The sequence below is a fragment of the Triticum urartu genome, chromosome 7A (assembly GCF_056163025.1).
Source record: "Triticum urartu cultivar PI428250 chromosome 7A, HENAU_Tu73, whole genome shotgun sequence".
In the NCBI taxonomy this organism is placed as follows: domain Eukaryota; kingdom Viridiplantae; phylum Streptophyta; class Magnoliopsida; order Poales; family Poaceae; genus Triticum; species Triticum urartu.
The window spans coordinates 28033344-28049735 of record NC_141879.1 but is presented as its reverse complement, the minus strand read 5'-3'; the positions used below and the strand labels follow the sequence as shown (position 1 = coordinate 28049735).

Below are 16392 nucleotides of genomic sequence, written 5' to 3'. Positions count from 1 at the left end.
CATTGGTGCACAGATTAAACTCAGTTCCGTGTGCTCCTATTGGTGCAGTAGGCAGGTGTAGAACTGAGTATTATGCCATGACACATCAGAATTTTAGTTGCGGGAGACATCCGGCAGCGTTCAGCTTCTGCTTCTTGGTCTCATGTGGAAGATGATGTAAGGGCAGATAGATGGGACTTGTTTGCTGCAGTCCATACCAGGGAAGAGAATGCTCTACCTAGCATGGCGAATTACATGTGCCAATAAAGTTTATGTTTCTTCTTAGTTTTAGCTTGAAGAGATGTACTACTTATCTATATGCTGCAATACCTCAACCCACATGCTGCTGCATATTAGTTGTGTTTATTTATGTTGGGGGTTCAGAACATACTCATGTTAGAGGAGAAACAATGGACGGTGGGTGTATTGTATTGGACAAGAAGTTGCAAGCTTCTGAAAATACACAAGCTACTTCTTGAACAGAGGTTTCAGGGAAAAACAGAGTGCTGGCAGCTCCACAAACAGAGGTTTTTTCCTCTGTTTTTGCTCGACCGCTAGCTGCATGCTCTGTTTAGTCGTCCCCTGCCGTCGAGGGAGGGGCGGCAGAGCAAAGCTCTCAACTATGCCAGGTATTGGTTGGATCGAATGACTCGGCTGCGCTGCCGCCTCAAGGTACTAAGATTTTGGCTCTGGAATTCCTTCTTAATCCCCAATAGGACACACTCCTACTCTAGAAGACATTGTATGTATCTCTTGCCTGTCATAATTAAGTGGGCATATTTCGGCAAGCAGCAGATCCAGTCAACGAATACTGGGCCTACTTGAACAGAATCCCAGCAAATGAATTCTTTTATACAGTAGCAGTCGTTAGTTGAGGATTTATCGAGTAAATCTTAGGAATTGCATTCTGAATTTGCGATTCTTTCGCGCCACAATCCTGCACATCCTTGCTGCCTTTTTGGAACAAGTACTCTACTGCTGCTGTTACACTATATCATATACTGCCCTCCACTAATACTATACAACAAATGCTGTATTTACATGACCATCTTGGCCTCCTGTCCACCTAGAGATACATACATACCCTTATTTTGTCCAAAGTGCTGTATATACATGACCGTCTTGGCCTCCTGTCCACCCAAAGATACATAAATACCCCTGTTTCGCTCAAGGCACTGGTCCTAATAAGTGTTGATTAAGTACTTCATGTTATACCCGCAATTCAAATTGCATATCTCAAATTCTTGCTTGTTCTTTGGTTACATGCAGGGATTGATTTTATAACCAGTTTGTCTTAACCATATTGGAGTTGGTTTAGCGATTGTTAAGGCGCACCATGTTTGAAGTTTTGGGACGAAGTGAGCTATGTCATAGTACTCACGTTTAAAAGTTTCGGGGCGAAATGAGCTATGTCGTATTCTGGGCGGAAAAAAAATATGAAAGGGCAGCTACAAAAATCGTGAATAGTAGTGTTTATATAGTATTGATTCTTTCATATTTTGTTGGGATACGACGTAAATTATTTTGTCCCGAAACTTTTACCGTGAGTATTATGCTAGACCATGCATGTTGCCCAAAAGTTTAAAAAATGTTTGAGTGTTTTTTTTTTTTCAATTCCATCATGCCAACGTCATCGCCCCTTCCTCGTCATAGCAGGACAATTGTAGTAGACAATTGGGAATTCGTCATGCTAAAGTCTCATAAGACCAGCGCAACGGAATAACGATCGTCGCCCATTAATGATAGAGTAGATCAAACCTGAAGACATACGAACGTAGATGAACAATGACCAGATCCGAGCAAATCCATCAAGGACAGATCCGTCGGAGAGAGTATATGATCATATCAATTGGGTGTATTTGTTCCACGTAAGCTAACAAGTCCATCTTTGCCATTTAATTTTCATCTTTGGCTGGTATTTCCTTGATGCAATTTTAGTGTGCAGCTTTCTTGCAATTATTTCTCCTTTTTTCGTGGGACAACAAATAGACATACACGAAAACACGAGCCACAATAATTCAGCGGAAGTATTTTGGGGCAAACAATAAAACACACGTCGCTCGTGTGTCATAGTCCAAAGGATAATTATTGCCTTAAAGATTGGCTCGTTTCAGTGCTTGTAGTCGTCGCTAGATGGTCTACGGATCTGGATGCAATTTTTATTATTTCTAGTGTTTGTTGTATTACCATGATTGAAGCATGATCGAAGATGAATGGATTGAAAGTTTTCTAAAAAAAAAGTCAAAATTTCAAGTTTATATGAAAAAATGGACACCCACAATACCAAGTCAATGTTGTTAAATGATTACTATGCTTTTTAATTAACATGTTCCCTCCCCTTTCGCTTCTAAGCGGCGGCTTGGGTAAACTCGTTCCCGCGCGCATAGCAAAGAGTAGATATATAGGGGAACAAAAGCCACGTGTGAAAGAATTTTGAAACAAATGAGAAAAGAAAATTACATGTCGCTCGTGTGTTGCCGTCCAAGGACCATTATTGCATACTCGGATGAAGATATGCGTATTATCGCATAGGCTCATTCATTAGTGGAGTGCAACGGCTACGGGTAAAGATGACAAGATGAGACCTGGTTCACAGCCAGGGCTCGGTCGATTTGCTATATAAGCGCCTCCCCCTACCTGTGATCTGCAAATAGTAGTTCCAACTTAAGCAAGAGAGCCTTTGAAAAACAAAGACACAAGAGCAAAGAGAGAAACCAGCCGGACATGGCAGGGACGGCGGTGAGCATGGCGAGGTCCATGCTGGGGGGTGCCATCTGCAAGGCCGCCTCCGCCGCCGCCGCCGAGATGAGCTTGCTGATGGGTGTGCGGAAGGATATCTGGTACTCCCTTCAATTCATATTATTTGTCGCCGCTTTAGTACAACTTAAGGGAGTAATTAAGTTTGTAGTTGCTTAGACCTTTAGACGTCAGCATTGCTACATTTATGTTTGGCGGGTCTAAAGTCTATTCACTGAGCTACTGAGGTGCAAATTTCCCTACACGTTGCTGCATAATACGAGCTCTTGGACGACACCAACTGTTGTCCTACATTTCTTATGCATGTTTGTTTGGCAGGTTCATTAAAGATGAGCTAGAGACGATGCAGGCATTTCTGCTGACTGCTGAAGCGATTGAGATGAAAGACATTCTGCTGAAGGTGTGGGCGAAGCAGGTCAGAGACTTATCGTACAATATTGAAGATTGCCTTAGCGAATTCATGGTGCATGTGAGAAGCCAAAGCTTGTCGCGGCAGCTGATGAAGCTCAAAGACCGCCATCAGATCGCCATGCAGATCCGTGACCTCAAACTCAGAGTTGAAGAAGTAAGCATTAGGAATACACGCTACAACTTGATCAAGACGGAGGCCTCCAACAGCGTTGGGGAGGTGGATTCCTACAGCGAAGATGTCCGCAATCACGCGGCTAGCAACATTGATGAAGCAGAACTTGTGGGCTTTTCCAAGCCTAAGGAGGAGTTGATAAACCTGATGGATGTCAACACTGAAGATGGTTCTCCCAAGGTAATATGTGTTGTCGGCATGGGTGGTTTAGGAAAGACTACTCTTGCAAGGAAGACATATGAAAGTAAGGAAGATATTGTGCAAAAATTCTCTTGTGTTGCTTGGATCACAGTATCACATTCAATTTTCAAGATAGAGATGCTCAAGGATATGATCAGGCAGCTTTTGGGACCCGAGTCACTGAAGAAATGCTTGAAAGAACTTAAAGGGAAGGCAGTGCAAGTGGGTGACCTCTCCAAGTACCTCATGGAAGAGCTCAAGGATGAAAGGTATTTTATTGTTTTTGATGACTTGTGGACCATAGATATGTGGAGGTGGATCCAAGAATTTGCGGTTGATAGCAATAATAGGAAAGGCAGTCGCATAGTAGTAACAACACGAGATATGGGCTTAGCTAAGGAGTGTTCTCGTGACTCACATATCTACCAACTCAAACCTCTACAATCAGTTGATGCTACAAATTTGTTACTAAGAAAGAGTAGGAAAAGGCAGGAAGACATGGAGAGAGATGGGAACATAGTTGAAAAATTAGTTAAAAAGTGTGGTGGTTTACCATTGGCTATACTCATGATAGGTGGCGTCCTTGCCACAAAAGAGGTAGCCGAGTGGGGACAATTTTATGATCATCTCCCTTCAGAGCTTGAGACTAACCCAAGCCTTGAAGCAACGAGGAGGATGGTTACTTTGAGCTACAACCACCTACCATCTCATCTAAAGTCGTGCTTTTTGTACCTAAGCATCTTTCCTGAGGATTTTGAAATTAAGAGAAGGCCTCTAGTAGATAGATGGATAGCTGAGGGGTTCATCAAAGCTAGGGGTATGGTAAACATCGAGGATGTTGGAAAAAGTTATTTCATTGAACTAATCAACCGAAGCATGATTATACCATCAAGAGTGAATGTGGAAGGAACCGTTAAGAGCTGTCGAGTCCATGATATCATGCGTGATGTCATGGTTTCAATTGCTAGGGATGAAAATTTTGTGTACTTGACCGCGGACGATAATGTAACTAGTGTGACAGAGGAGAATTTTCGTCATGTATCATACCATGGTAGAAAGTTCCTAAAGGAATGCATAGATTGGAGGCATGTCAGGTCATTAACTATGTTTGGTGAGAGACCCATAGAGCCACCAGCCCCCCCTTTTTCACCTAGCACGAGAATGCTTAGAGTCCTGGATCTACATGGTGCACACTTCGGAATCACAAAGAAAGATATCAAGGACATAGGATTGTTACGCCACTTGAAGTATTTGAATATTGAAAGTGCTAAAGCATATTCAAAGATTTATAGAATTCCGAGATCTATAGGAAAATTAAAAGGTTTGCAGACTTTGGAGATAAGAATGACAGATATATCAGTGATACCAAATGAGATTTGTAACCTTGTGAGTCTCCGTAGCATCCGGTGTAGAAAAACATATTGGTTGTATTATCTTGGTGAGCCCTCTATGGGATGTTTGATGGACATGATGTATCATCAGATGATTACTGATGATTCTCATGAAAAAGCTTTGAAGCCACGCATGCCTTGCTTTAGGCATTGGTCAATATACAAAGGTGTAAGTGTGCCGAGAGGGATTAGCAAGTTACAAGAGTTACAAACACTAGAGGTTGTGGACATCAAACGGAGTGATGCCAATGCAATTAAAGAGCTAGGTGAGCTTGTGCAGCTAAAAAAACTTGGGGTGGTAACGAAAGAGGCTACCGAGCAAAAATGCAAGTTACTTTGTGCAGCTATCGAGAAGTTCACTTCCCTATGCTCTCTTAAGGTGAATGCGAGCCAAAATGGCTCTCTCGAGTGGCTGCATTCTGTTTCTTCTCCTCCCCTATCCATGAGGAGCCTCAAGCTGGTTGGACGTCTTGAAGAAATGCCAGACTGGATTGGAAGTTTGATACATTTAGTGAAGATTTATCTAGGGCATAGCGAGCTGAAAGGTGATAAAACCATGGAACTATTAGGCACACTGCCCAACCTTATGCTCCTTCGTCTTCGTCAGAATGCTTATGTTGGGAAGAGTCTAGTCTTTGGAGCAAGAGCATTCCCAAATCTCAGGGAACTAGATATTTTTTACCCGGGTCGAGTGAGAGAGGTGATATTCGAAGAGGACACCTCGCACCAGCTGGAAAAGATACAATTCCGTGGCGGCCGATGTGTGGAATTTATTGGCATCAAACATCTCCCAAGGGTCAAGGAGATTTCACTTGGTTTGAAGGCTAGAGTGGCGAAGCTTGGTGTGCTGCAAGGGGAAGTGGAGGCACACCCCAACCATCCCCTGCTGCGACTAACAGAGGTCTGGAGAATGCATAACATAGACCCCTCTGTATATGAAGCGCGGGAGGAAGGATTGGCTAATTTTCGAAGGCAGCAACAGCAGGAGAGATCCGCTCATAATCGCAAGTGGTGGCCATGGCGACGACGGGCGCAATCAGGTCAGCTAATTAACTTGCATTCCGTTCAGCTAGTAGTACTAGCATATAAGTAGCTATCAACCGATTGAGATGATAATTGGTACTACTATACATATACACTCACAAGTTACAATTCATGTCTATGTAGTTTTTATTTTCCACCACATCCAAGGCTCCAATGTAGAAGATGATGGAGATGATTTCTTCTCTTGCACTTCTCATGACGAAGATGCTTGCTGAAGATACAACTCATGGTGCGCTGCCTTATATATGCCTTATATATTGGTTCAGAAACTACTCCTATTGTTGAAGGCAACTGGCAAGGATCAAATGGGGCGAAGGTAAATCTTAACCCTTCCTTATTCAACATATATGCCATGGAGAAAATTGTGTGGACTGGATACTCGAAGCGCTTTTCAATGCATTTGCTGATGAAATAAACTCCTCTGCTCTGTTGTATGCCGTGTACTCAGCTTGGGGAAAATGCCATGGACTACCCCACACAAGATGCTACTACGTACTACAAAGCTGCATATGATGTTATGCTGCACTTGGACATCACGTTCAACTTCCTTACAAGTTTCGGGTTGATTATCTCCTCTCCGACGTTATACAGGTACCACTCAAATCTTGTTTTACTTGGGGGATGATTGGTACCGTCGAATTTTTTTTCAAAATATTATTTTATTTTTAAGAAATTGCAAAACTACATACTCATTTTAAGATATTTCAGTTGTATTACCCTGTCGGCCATGTGCTGGCCGAAGAGTGACTCTTCAGTTGAGCCCAGGCCGAAGAAGTACTCTTCGTCCGCTTCCCGGCCGAAAACCTTCTCTTCGTAACACATCTGGCCGAAGTGTTTCTCTTCGTTCGCCTGTTGGCCGAAGACGTGTTCTTCGTTGCCGGCAGAAATGAAAAGCACAGTGCCATGCAAGCACGTAAAAACCTAGTCAAGATTAGCTTTAACGTGGATGATATCCGTAAGTATACCAGTAAACTAGTTGGGTAGACGCACACAGGCAGACACTAGTGCATCTGTACATGCATTGTTCAGATTAGCAGGCCACGACTGCCTACGTATTTCTAAGTGCATGCATGCAAAGAGCATGTGTTTCTACGTACTTTGCATACTCATATGTCTCGGCCAGCATGTATATCCTCAAATGCCCGGGCTAACCGGCACCCCCCATATCCAGCTCAAATATGGGGCGGTCGGCGTGGCCCCACACCGAAACGCCTGAAAACCCAGCGGTTTGACGGACGCGCGTCCGTCGCCGCGGTGTGAACGCTGAGTGGCGCCGCTTCGGCTCGCTACCCAAGACGAAATCCAGCTATGTAAGCCGGTCGGCCTCCCGCAACCCTAACCCACCCCCTCCCCCTCTCCGCGCCGCCAGTCCGAACCCATCCACCTCCTCCCTCTCCCGCTCCGGTGCTCTGCCCATGCTCCAACACTCCATCATGGTCCGGAGCAAGATCACCTACTATGCCATGCTAACGCCGGAGCGCCGCTACGAGATCCAGCAGCAGATCCGGGCGAGTGAAGCCGCACGCGCCGCCCGCATCGCTGCCAGGTTGCCTCTGGACTCGCCGGAGCCGAGGGAGGAGGAGGAGGAGGAGGAGGAGGAGGAGGAGGAGATGTCTCCGATGGAGGTGGAGGAGGCGGAGGAGCCGGACCAGCAGGTGCCGACCTTCAACAAGGAGCAGGCGGAGGCGGAGTTCGTCGTCGCCCAGTCCGACGAGATGGCCGAGCAACAGGCCATTCTGGAGTTCATCCAAGATGAGGCCTATGTGGAGGGCCAACCAGGCGTTCCTCTGGTGAGAGCAGGCGGAGACCGACACGCTCTTCGCCGAGTTCGACGTGGAGATAGAGGCGGAGGAGCCGGACCAGCAGGTGCCGACCTTCAACAAGGAGCAGGAGGAGGCGGAGTTCGCCGTCGCCCAGTCCGACGAGATGGCCGAGCAGCAGGCCATCCTGGAGTTCATCCAGGATGAGGCCTATGTGGAGGTGGCTGGAGCGGAGCAGCCGGAGGAGCCAGAGCTGCAGCTGCCGCCCATGCTGCCGGAGCCGGACACGGAGATCGTTGTGATCTCGGACGAGGAGTAGTTAGGATCGATGCAGTATGTAGATTCTATTTCCTTTTGCATGTCGGGCATTTGAGGGGCCGAATTTGCCATATGTGGGTGTAGATGTTCTAAGTGCATGCATTGCGAAGGTTGCTTACCTTTTTTTTTTGCGTATTCCTAAGTGCATGCATATAATGAATCGGTGTGGCCGATGGGTACGTATTTTTCAAATACCAATACACCTACATACTTGATACTCATACACCGGCCGGCATGTAGACATGGATAGCCACGAGCTGAAAAAATCGCTGAGATAAACACGAAATGGCTCTCTTCGGCCTAGTGGAGTACGAAGAATAGCTCTTCGGCCAGGGTAGAAACGAAGAGACCGCTTCGGCTTTCGCGCGGACGAAGAGTACCTCTTCGGTCACTGCTCAGCCGAAGAGTCACACTTCAGCCTGGACGTGGACGATAGGGTAATATAACTGAAATATCTTAAAATGAGTATACTGTTTTGCAATTTCGTAAACATAAAATAATATTTTTAAAAATTACCGACGAGAGATGGAACAGTCCTTAGATTCCAGTTCAATGTTGTGTTGTTACTTGTTAGGTGCATTCCTATTTATGTTGTGCATATAGAAGTTATATTGTTTTCTGTAATTTGAATTTGCCATACTTAGCAGGAAGAAATTTGTGTTTTCATAATAATCTGTTAAATCTTTGTACATATTTATTCCACAGGGGAGAAGATGTGGAGATCCAATACACTGTACTATACAAGATGCTACTGCTAAGCTGCTTATGTTGTTATTCTGCAATTGGTCATCAGGTTGAACCTTGCAAGTTTGCTGCTAGTTACCTCCTGATGTTTTTACGGTCCAAATGGAAGAGGAGTGACACATATCTTATGGGTATCGGTGGAACAGAGGCGAGCAAGATCTCTGATCGAAAGTACAAGTGGCAACTACTAGCCCAAATAATTGTAAATTGTTTGGAAAAGATCATGGAACGGATGATCAATCTGATGAGAAGACCTGCAATTGTGAATACATAGTACTTGCTTCCTTTACTAGCTAGAGTATTTAAGTACCCGCAACCTGTATTGGCGATTCTGTTTTACAACACCATCGTGCAAACCTAAAGCTATATTGTACTGCTGATTGGGGTGTAAATTATTTGCTGTACAGCATCGTTAGTGTGTTGTGAGAACACCGCCCGGCAAGCCTTCGTAGTTTCTTTTGCTGTATGGCCGCTGTTTAATTTGTTATGAGAAACCTATGTTATGGAATCGCCTGTAGCCTTTGCCCACTTGCTCGGTTTATGGGGCTGTGTTTTCGTTGTCTTATATACATGATGCATATAGTGTAAAAGTTCTTTGTCAATGAACAGAATGCTGGCAAACAACAGTATATCTGTCCATCATTTTTCTCACCGACGCAATAGTTCTGGAAGTGGAAAGGGAGAAACGTAGTGCAGGGAACACAAGAGCAATGTTGAAAACATGGTCCATTAGCTGGCATACTTATAGCATAACTAGCAAGCCTAGACGCAAAAAATGTTGATGCTCAATTGCTTGCACTTGGCTACACTGCAGACATGAATAAGTACCATCTTTAGAATGTTCACCACTGAACCTCTCAAAGATGGTTGAAGCTGGAACCGTGCATACGATCCAAGTCCATGATCACCATCACCCCAATAGCATTTTTTAGCACAAAATCTCAACAATTACCCAACTACCACTTCCTCCGTTTCATAATGTAGTGCATATAGTTTTAAAAAAAAATCAAACATCACAAACTTTGACCAAGATTATGGAGCAAAATATTTACATCTATAATGTCAAACATATATCACTAGATTAATGATAAGACGTAGTTTCATCTTTCAAACTTGCGGCACTTATTTTGGATTGGAGGAAGTACTAGTTATTGAGGTAACTTGGCTACCAAATAGAGTAGCACACACGAGTAATAGATAATACTGATGGACTCACGCCGGCGATGCCACACTCACATATTCAACGGCGTCGCTGAAAGCGATCAGATGCGTGATGGTGATGTTGTTCCCTGCGCCGGTGGCGGCAGCGGAGCGGCCACCCCTGCCCTCGATGCCTAGGCGAAGCTGCCCGGAACAAAGCAAAGCGCACTCACTTAGACCAAGAACTTAGACACCCTCGTAGAATACACTCAATCGACTGCTGCACTCGTTAACTCGAAACCCTCGATCGCAAGGGAGTCTACTGGTGTGACAAGGTCACACTCCCTGGCAGCCCCGTTACTCCACTGCCCCCCGCCGGCCGCCGCGTTTGCCGACCACACCGCCAAACCTCAACTGCCCGTCCGGGACACTTTTGTGTTTTGATGGATATCGACTGGAAATCTAAACCCCCCATGGTAACGACGCACACGCTAGAGCAGATTGAGTCGCTACCGGTTCATGCACCAATTGTTCTCAACTCCAAATTCTGCATACGGTCCACCTGCACGATGTCCATTTAAATACGCATTGGGTTGGCTGCAGCGAGATGATTTTCGCAGACCTAGTAAAGAGCACTTGGGAAAGGCCAGCCGTTGGTCAAACACCAATCTGCTTGTGTTTTGATTTAAAATAGTAGCAAGAACAAGGAAAAGAACAAATGCCACCCACTTTCCTCAATTCAATTCACGGGGATGTAGCCTTCACTGATCTTGGTTTGGTAAGACGAGCATGGCAGCACCACCCACTAGTGCAGAACCGGGCAATAGCACCGGTTCGTAAGGCCCTTTAGTGCCGGTTTCGTAACCGGCGCTAAAGTGTAGGCACTAAAGGCCCCCCCCCTTTAGTACCGGTTTAGCACGAATCGATGCTAAAGGGCAACCACGTGGCACGAGCCAGCTTCGGGGGCAGGGAGCCATTTAGTACCGGTTGGTGTCACCAACCGGTATTAAAAGGTTGGGGGGTTTTGGGTTTATGATTTCTTTTTCATTTAATTTTGTGTTTTCCATTTAATTCTTTTTCGTTTGCTGGTGTTTTAAGATACTACATATTGTACACGTTATGCATATATATATATATATATATATATATATATATATATATATATATATATATATATATATATATCATCGAATGGTGGTTGTGAGACATTCGATGATATATATGCGTGAATTATATATGTGTGAATTAATTAATGGTGGTTGTGAGACATTCGATGATATATATGCGTGAATTATATATGTGTGAATTAATTAATGGTGGTTGTGAGACATTCGATATAGCCTAATTGGTGCCTTCGGAGTACGATAACAATTGGAAGTGGTTCATGGGGGCGGTAGCGGGTAATAGTATTCTCCTTTGGGATCTATAACCTGGTCGAGCAAAAATCCCGCTATTTTCTCTTGAATTGCTTGTATGCGCTCCTCTGTTAGGAGCTTCTCCCGCACCTCTTTAAACTGTTAAGAAGGAGATCAATATGCATGTGAATTAGTTGTGTGACTAGATATCGATAATGGTGTAAAAATTGTGAAGTGTTCTGACAAACGTACCCACTCTTGTCTTTGAGATTTGCTCCTTTCGGACGCCATCATGCGAATGTTCTCGCAAACGTAGTATGCACACAGATTATTCCCCGACGCCTGCTTCAGGGCCTTTACGAGAATGGAATTTGATCAGATAATAATTAATCAAGCATGATAATTAAAGAGATGGCAGCTAGTTAGTACTACTTAATTACTTACCTGGGGTCGATACCATTTCAGATTTTGGTTCCATGGGTCTGGAGTGGCTCTGATGAACTTTGCCCAAGCCCTGCCCGCCGACAAAGAAAATGAATAAATGGGTTATTAAATAGTTGTTATCAGGAAATGACGAACTAATTAAATAGGCTGAGATATAGTTAATAATGATTGAAATTACATGTTGACTATCCCCTTCACGATGGTGTAGTCACTTGCTTTCTTAAGTAGTGAGTCTAGTACTTCAACTGTTCCTTCATCAACTTTAATGATTAACAAGATCCAGTGAAATCTGCATGCACACACGTTTGCATGTCTTAATTAAGCGGGCATATGTAAGCAAAAACATGTAGCTAGCTAGTAGGCAAAAACAGAATTTGTAGTACAAGATAGTGTGACTCACTCGAAGTTGTAAGGAAGTAGTATATCTTCATTGTATTTGAGGCGCTTGAAGAACTCTAGCATGCTTTCCTCTACACTTTTTTCGTAATATGGATCTAATTTCCATATGTATTCATTAATGGTATTTGGGTCAACGAACCCAATGCCACAGCGTCCACCTTTTTTCATTTCATAAATCTTCATCCTGCATAATACCATAGAAAAGAATATAGTGAGGATAATTACAGGTAATGATTGATCAAAATGATCACTACAACTAGCTTGAGACTTAAATTACAGAAAAAAATCACTTACAGACAATAGCAACTGACGATAGATTTGTCGAGTGCGTCTTGATTGTATAACTGAAACAGTTCTGAATACTCAACGGCCAGAGCTTTCTCATGGTATTAATGCTCCTCCTTGACATTCACCATGAGGGACTCTCGATTGGAAATCTTGGTAATGTCCATGTACCATCGATGCAATTCATACATTCTCGTTGGGAGGTTCTTAACCTCGTCTGGCTCGACCAAAGGTTGGCCCTGGACATATTTCCGTTTTATTTCCTCCTTTCTAGTCAGAGACATGGGCTCGATATCGAGGAGTTGTCCAACAGTGATCCCAATCGTTTCAGCCTGCGCAATATGCTTCTCGGTTATTACCACATCACCCACCCTGGGAACATTAACGGTTTGCCCACAATAATATTGGGCGCGCCTACTCTCATGTGTTGTTGGCACAACAAGCGGGGGGATTGATTGCGCCGCCTGTTCTCCCAGCTGGGGAACAGTTTTACCGCTCCTTTTGCCAGCTGATTTGCTCGAGCTCGCCTCTTTCTGTAGACGTGCTCGATTTAACTTCTTGATGTGGCGCTCATAGTCTGTGTCAACAGGCTTGGGAGCTGGTGCTCTAGCCATACGAATGAAGTGGTCAATATTTTCCACAGGCACTTTCTCCCTTGGCGGCGATGGCGGTTTCGGTGCAAAATGGGCTTCCACCTCGGCCTTCGATATGGCTACGTTTTCTTCCTCGGACTTGTCGTAAGGCCTCTGCGGAAGAGGCACGAGGCTTGGACCATATTGAAATCGCTTGCCTCCGCCTGTACCTCCAGTACTACCTCGACTTGTACCGCTACGCACCATAGCTGAGGCGGCTCTCTTCCGTGATTGCTGAGGCGGCGAAGACGGCTGATGTGGCTGAGTTGGAGGAGGAGGAGTGGCCTGAAGATGTGCTGGACTTGGAGGAGGAGTGGCCTGACGCTTTGCTGGACTTGGAGGAGGAGGAGTGGTCTGAAACTGTGCCGGACTTGGAGGAGGAGTGGCCTGACGCGTTGGTGGACTTGGAGGAGCGGGAGTCTGCTGACTCGGTGGCGGACTTCGACGAGGAGTCGGATGACGCGGTGTCGGTGGCCTTCGAAAGATGATGCAATACTTTCTCCATAGGATGATACGATGGTTGGCCTCTCCCAGTGTGTGCTCATCGTCACCTCCAGGAATGTCAAGCTCTAGCTCGAATATTGGTCCACCACCTCATCAACCAAGACACGAGCATAGCCCGCTGGAATCGGGTTGCAATGGAAGGTTGCCTCGGGGGGATTTGTAAAAGCAAGGGCGTCTGCCACCTTCATGGATATGTTCTTCATTTTGAAGTGTAGCTCGCAGTTAGTGTTCTCCATGATGTCATCCACTGGGTAGCTATCCAGCAATGCGTCGCCCGGGGCGGAACCCATGCTGCTTCTCGGCATGGATGGGACGGTGCTATCCAATGGTGGATCATCCGCTAGCTGCTGAGACCCCCTTTGCTGGCTAAGTGAGTCGATCTGCTCCTGCTGCCGCTGGAATTTGACTGCCAAGTCCGCGTGCGCTGATTCTAGGCCTTGAAGGCGTTCATAGTCTAGCTTCCTCTGCTCCTCCTCCATCTTCCTCTTCTTCTCCACAATCTTCTTTCTCGCACGGGTTCTATTGTCGGCGTTCCAGTCCGAAAACCCCTCATACCACGGCATAGCGCCCATGCCTCGTGTTCTTCCAGGGTGTTCAGGATTTCCCAGGGCACGTGTAAGCTCGTCGTTCTCTCTGTTGGGCTCGAACACCCCCGATCGAGCCTCTTCTATTGCAACAAGTAGCTTATCTTCGGCTCCGTCCAGACATGCCTTCTTCGAAACTTTGCCTGTCTTCGGGTCCAACTCCCCCCATGTGCATAGAACCAAGTCCCGCACCTAGGGGGCCAACTCAATGTTTCTGGAGTGACACCTGCATCCAGCATCTCTTTCTCAGACTTATCCCACTTAGGCATTCCCACTGCATAGCCACCTGGCCCCAGCTTATGGAACTTATCCTTTTTTTGCGGCATTAGCCTTGTTTATTCTCGACCATTCTTTAGATAATTCTGAATCCTTGAATTTCACGAAATCGCCCCAATGAGCACTTTGCTTCTCTAGTGTTCCCTCGAGTACTAGAGTCTTCCTTCCTCCCTTGACGTACTTGGCCCATTCACGAATCTTGTGGTTCTTGAATGCAACCGCCATCTTCCTAAGAGCAGCGTCCTTGACTTTCTCCACATCTGCATATGTGAAATGATCTGGTAGGGTGAAATGTTCCATGAGCGTTTCCCAAAGCAGAAGTTTTTGTCTGTCGTCGACAAAAGTAACTCCTGGACGTGGCTTTGCTAGCTCTCTCCATTCTTGAAGGGAGATCGGGAGTTGGTCCTTCACAAGAACTCCGCACTGACGAATGAACTTGTCCGCAATCTTCTTAGGCGCTAATGGTTCGCCATTAGGTTTGATGGCCTCGATATTGTACTTTACGCCTTCCTTCAACTTTTTGTTCGGGCCTCGTTTCCTGTTGCCTGAAGATTTGCTCGATCCGGATGGCTGAAAGAAGAAAGATCGATTCGTTAATATATCTTCAAGTCATTTAAAACATGTGATGATCACCAGATGCCTGCTTATATAAATATATATACCTCGCCGGTCTTTGTTGTTTCAAGATCAACATTTTCTTCGTCATGTTCATAGTTCATGACTTCATCAATTCGGTTGTCGCGATCGAATATCATATCACCCTCCTCGGTGTTGTTTAGATATTCGGAGCCGTCATAATCTTCTTCATTCTAATCATCATCTGGCCCGCGAGGATTGCGTATGATATTGAACAGGTGTTACGGCATATCTCTCTCAAGGTAGTTTTGGTGATTGATGACAACATGTTTGTGAAGGAAATATGCCCTAGAGGCAATAATAAAGTTATTATTTATTTCCTTATAATCATGATAAATGTTTATTATTCATGCTAGAATTGTATTAACCGGAAACATAATACATGTGTGAATACATAGACAAACAAAGTGTCACTAGTATGCCTCTACTTGACTAGCTCGTTAATCAAAGATGGTTATGTTTCCTAACCATGAACAATGAGTTGTTATTTGATTAACGAGGTCACATCATTAGTTGAATGATCTGATTGACATGACCCATTCCATTAGCTTAGCACCCGATCGTTTAGTATGTTGCTATTGCTTTCTTCATGACTTATACATGTTCCTATGACTATGAGATTATGCAACTCCCGTTTGCCGGAGGAACACTTTGGGTGCTACCAAACGTCACAACGTAACTGGGTGATTATAAAGGAGCATTACAGGTGTCTCCGAAGGTAGATGTTGGGTTGGCGTATATCAAGATTAGGATTTGTCACTCCGATTGTCGGAGAGGTATCTCTGGGCCCTCTCGGTAATACACATCACATAAGCCTTGCAAGCATTACAACTAATATGTTAGTTGTGAGATGATGTATTACGGAACGAGTAAAGAGACTTGCCGATAACGAGATTGAACTAGGTATTGGATACCGACGATCGAATCTCGGGCAAGTAACATACCGATGACAAAGGGAACAACGTATGTTGTTATGCGGTCTGACCGATAAAGATCTTCGTAGAATATGTAGGAGCCAATATGGGCATCCAGGTCCCGCTATTGGTTATTGACCGGATACGTGTCTCGGTCATGTCTACATTGTTCTCGAACCCGTAGGGTCCGCACGCTTAAGGTTACGATGATAGTTACATTATGAGTTTATGCATTTTGATGTACCGAAGGTTGTTCGGAGTCCCGGATGTGATCATGGACATGACGAGGAGTCTTGAAATGGTCGAGACATAAAGATTGATATATTGGAAGCCTATGTTTGGATATCGGATGTGTTCCGGGTGAAATCGGGATTTTTCCGGAATACCGGGAGGGTTACCGGAACCCCCCGGGAGCTATATGGGCCATAGTGGGCCTTGGTGGAAAAGAGAAGGGGCTGCCCTAGATG

General features: G+C 45.0%; 1 protein-coding gene across 2 annotated transcripts; it reads left to right on the top strand.

Annotated features, from left to right (window-relative positions):
• Positions 1-464: 464 nt before the first annotated feature.
• Positions 465-6520, top strand: LOC125525769 (putative disease resistance RPP13-like protein 3). 2 transcript variants are annotated; one of them, XM_087537787.1, is made up of 5 exons: positions 465-651; positions 1249-2819; positions 3055-5930; positions 6058-6250; positions 6383-6520. In XM_087537787.1, exons 2-4 carry the CDS (start codon positions 2704-2706, stop codon positions 6147-6149), a joined length of 3084 nt encoding a protein of 1027 aa, XP_087393913.1. In that variant the 5' UTR covers positions 465-651; positions 1249-2703; the 3' UTR covers positions 6150-6250; positions 6383-6520. The 2 variants fall into 2 exon arrangements, with proteins under 2 accessions (XP_087393913.1, XP_048546737.2); XM_048690780.2 differs by having other exon boundaries at positions 465-2819.
• The last annotated feature ends 9872 nt before the right edge of the window (positions 6521-16392 follow it).

What these genes read in the sequence shown, in the direction of transcription:
- LOC125525769 (XM_087537787.1), top strand. Translation starts at nt 2,704, where the DNA reads ATGGCAGGGACGGCGGTGAGCATGGCGAGGTCCATGCTGGGGGGTGCC. An exon ending in GGTGTGCGGAAGGATATCTG is followed by an intron (nt 2,820 to 3,054) that starts GTACTCCCTTCA and finishes TTTGTTTGGCAG; the next exon opens with GTTCATTAAAGATGAGCTAG. An exon ending in GCGACGACGGGCGCAATCAG is followed by an intron (nt 5,931 to 6,057) that starts GTCAGCTAATTA and finishes ATGTCTATGTAG; the next exon opens with TTTTTATTTTCCACCACATC.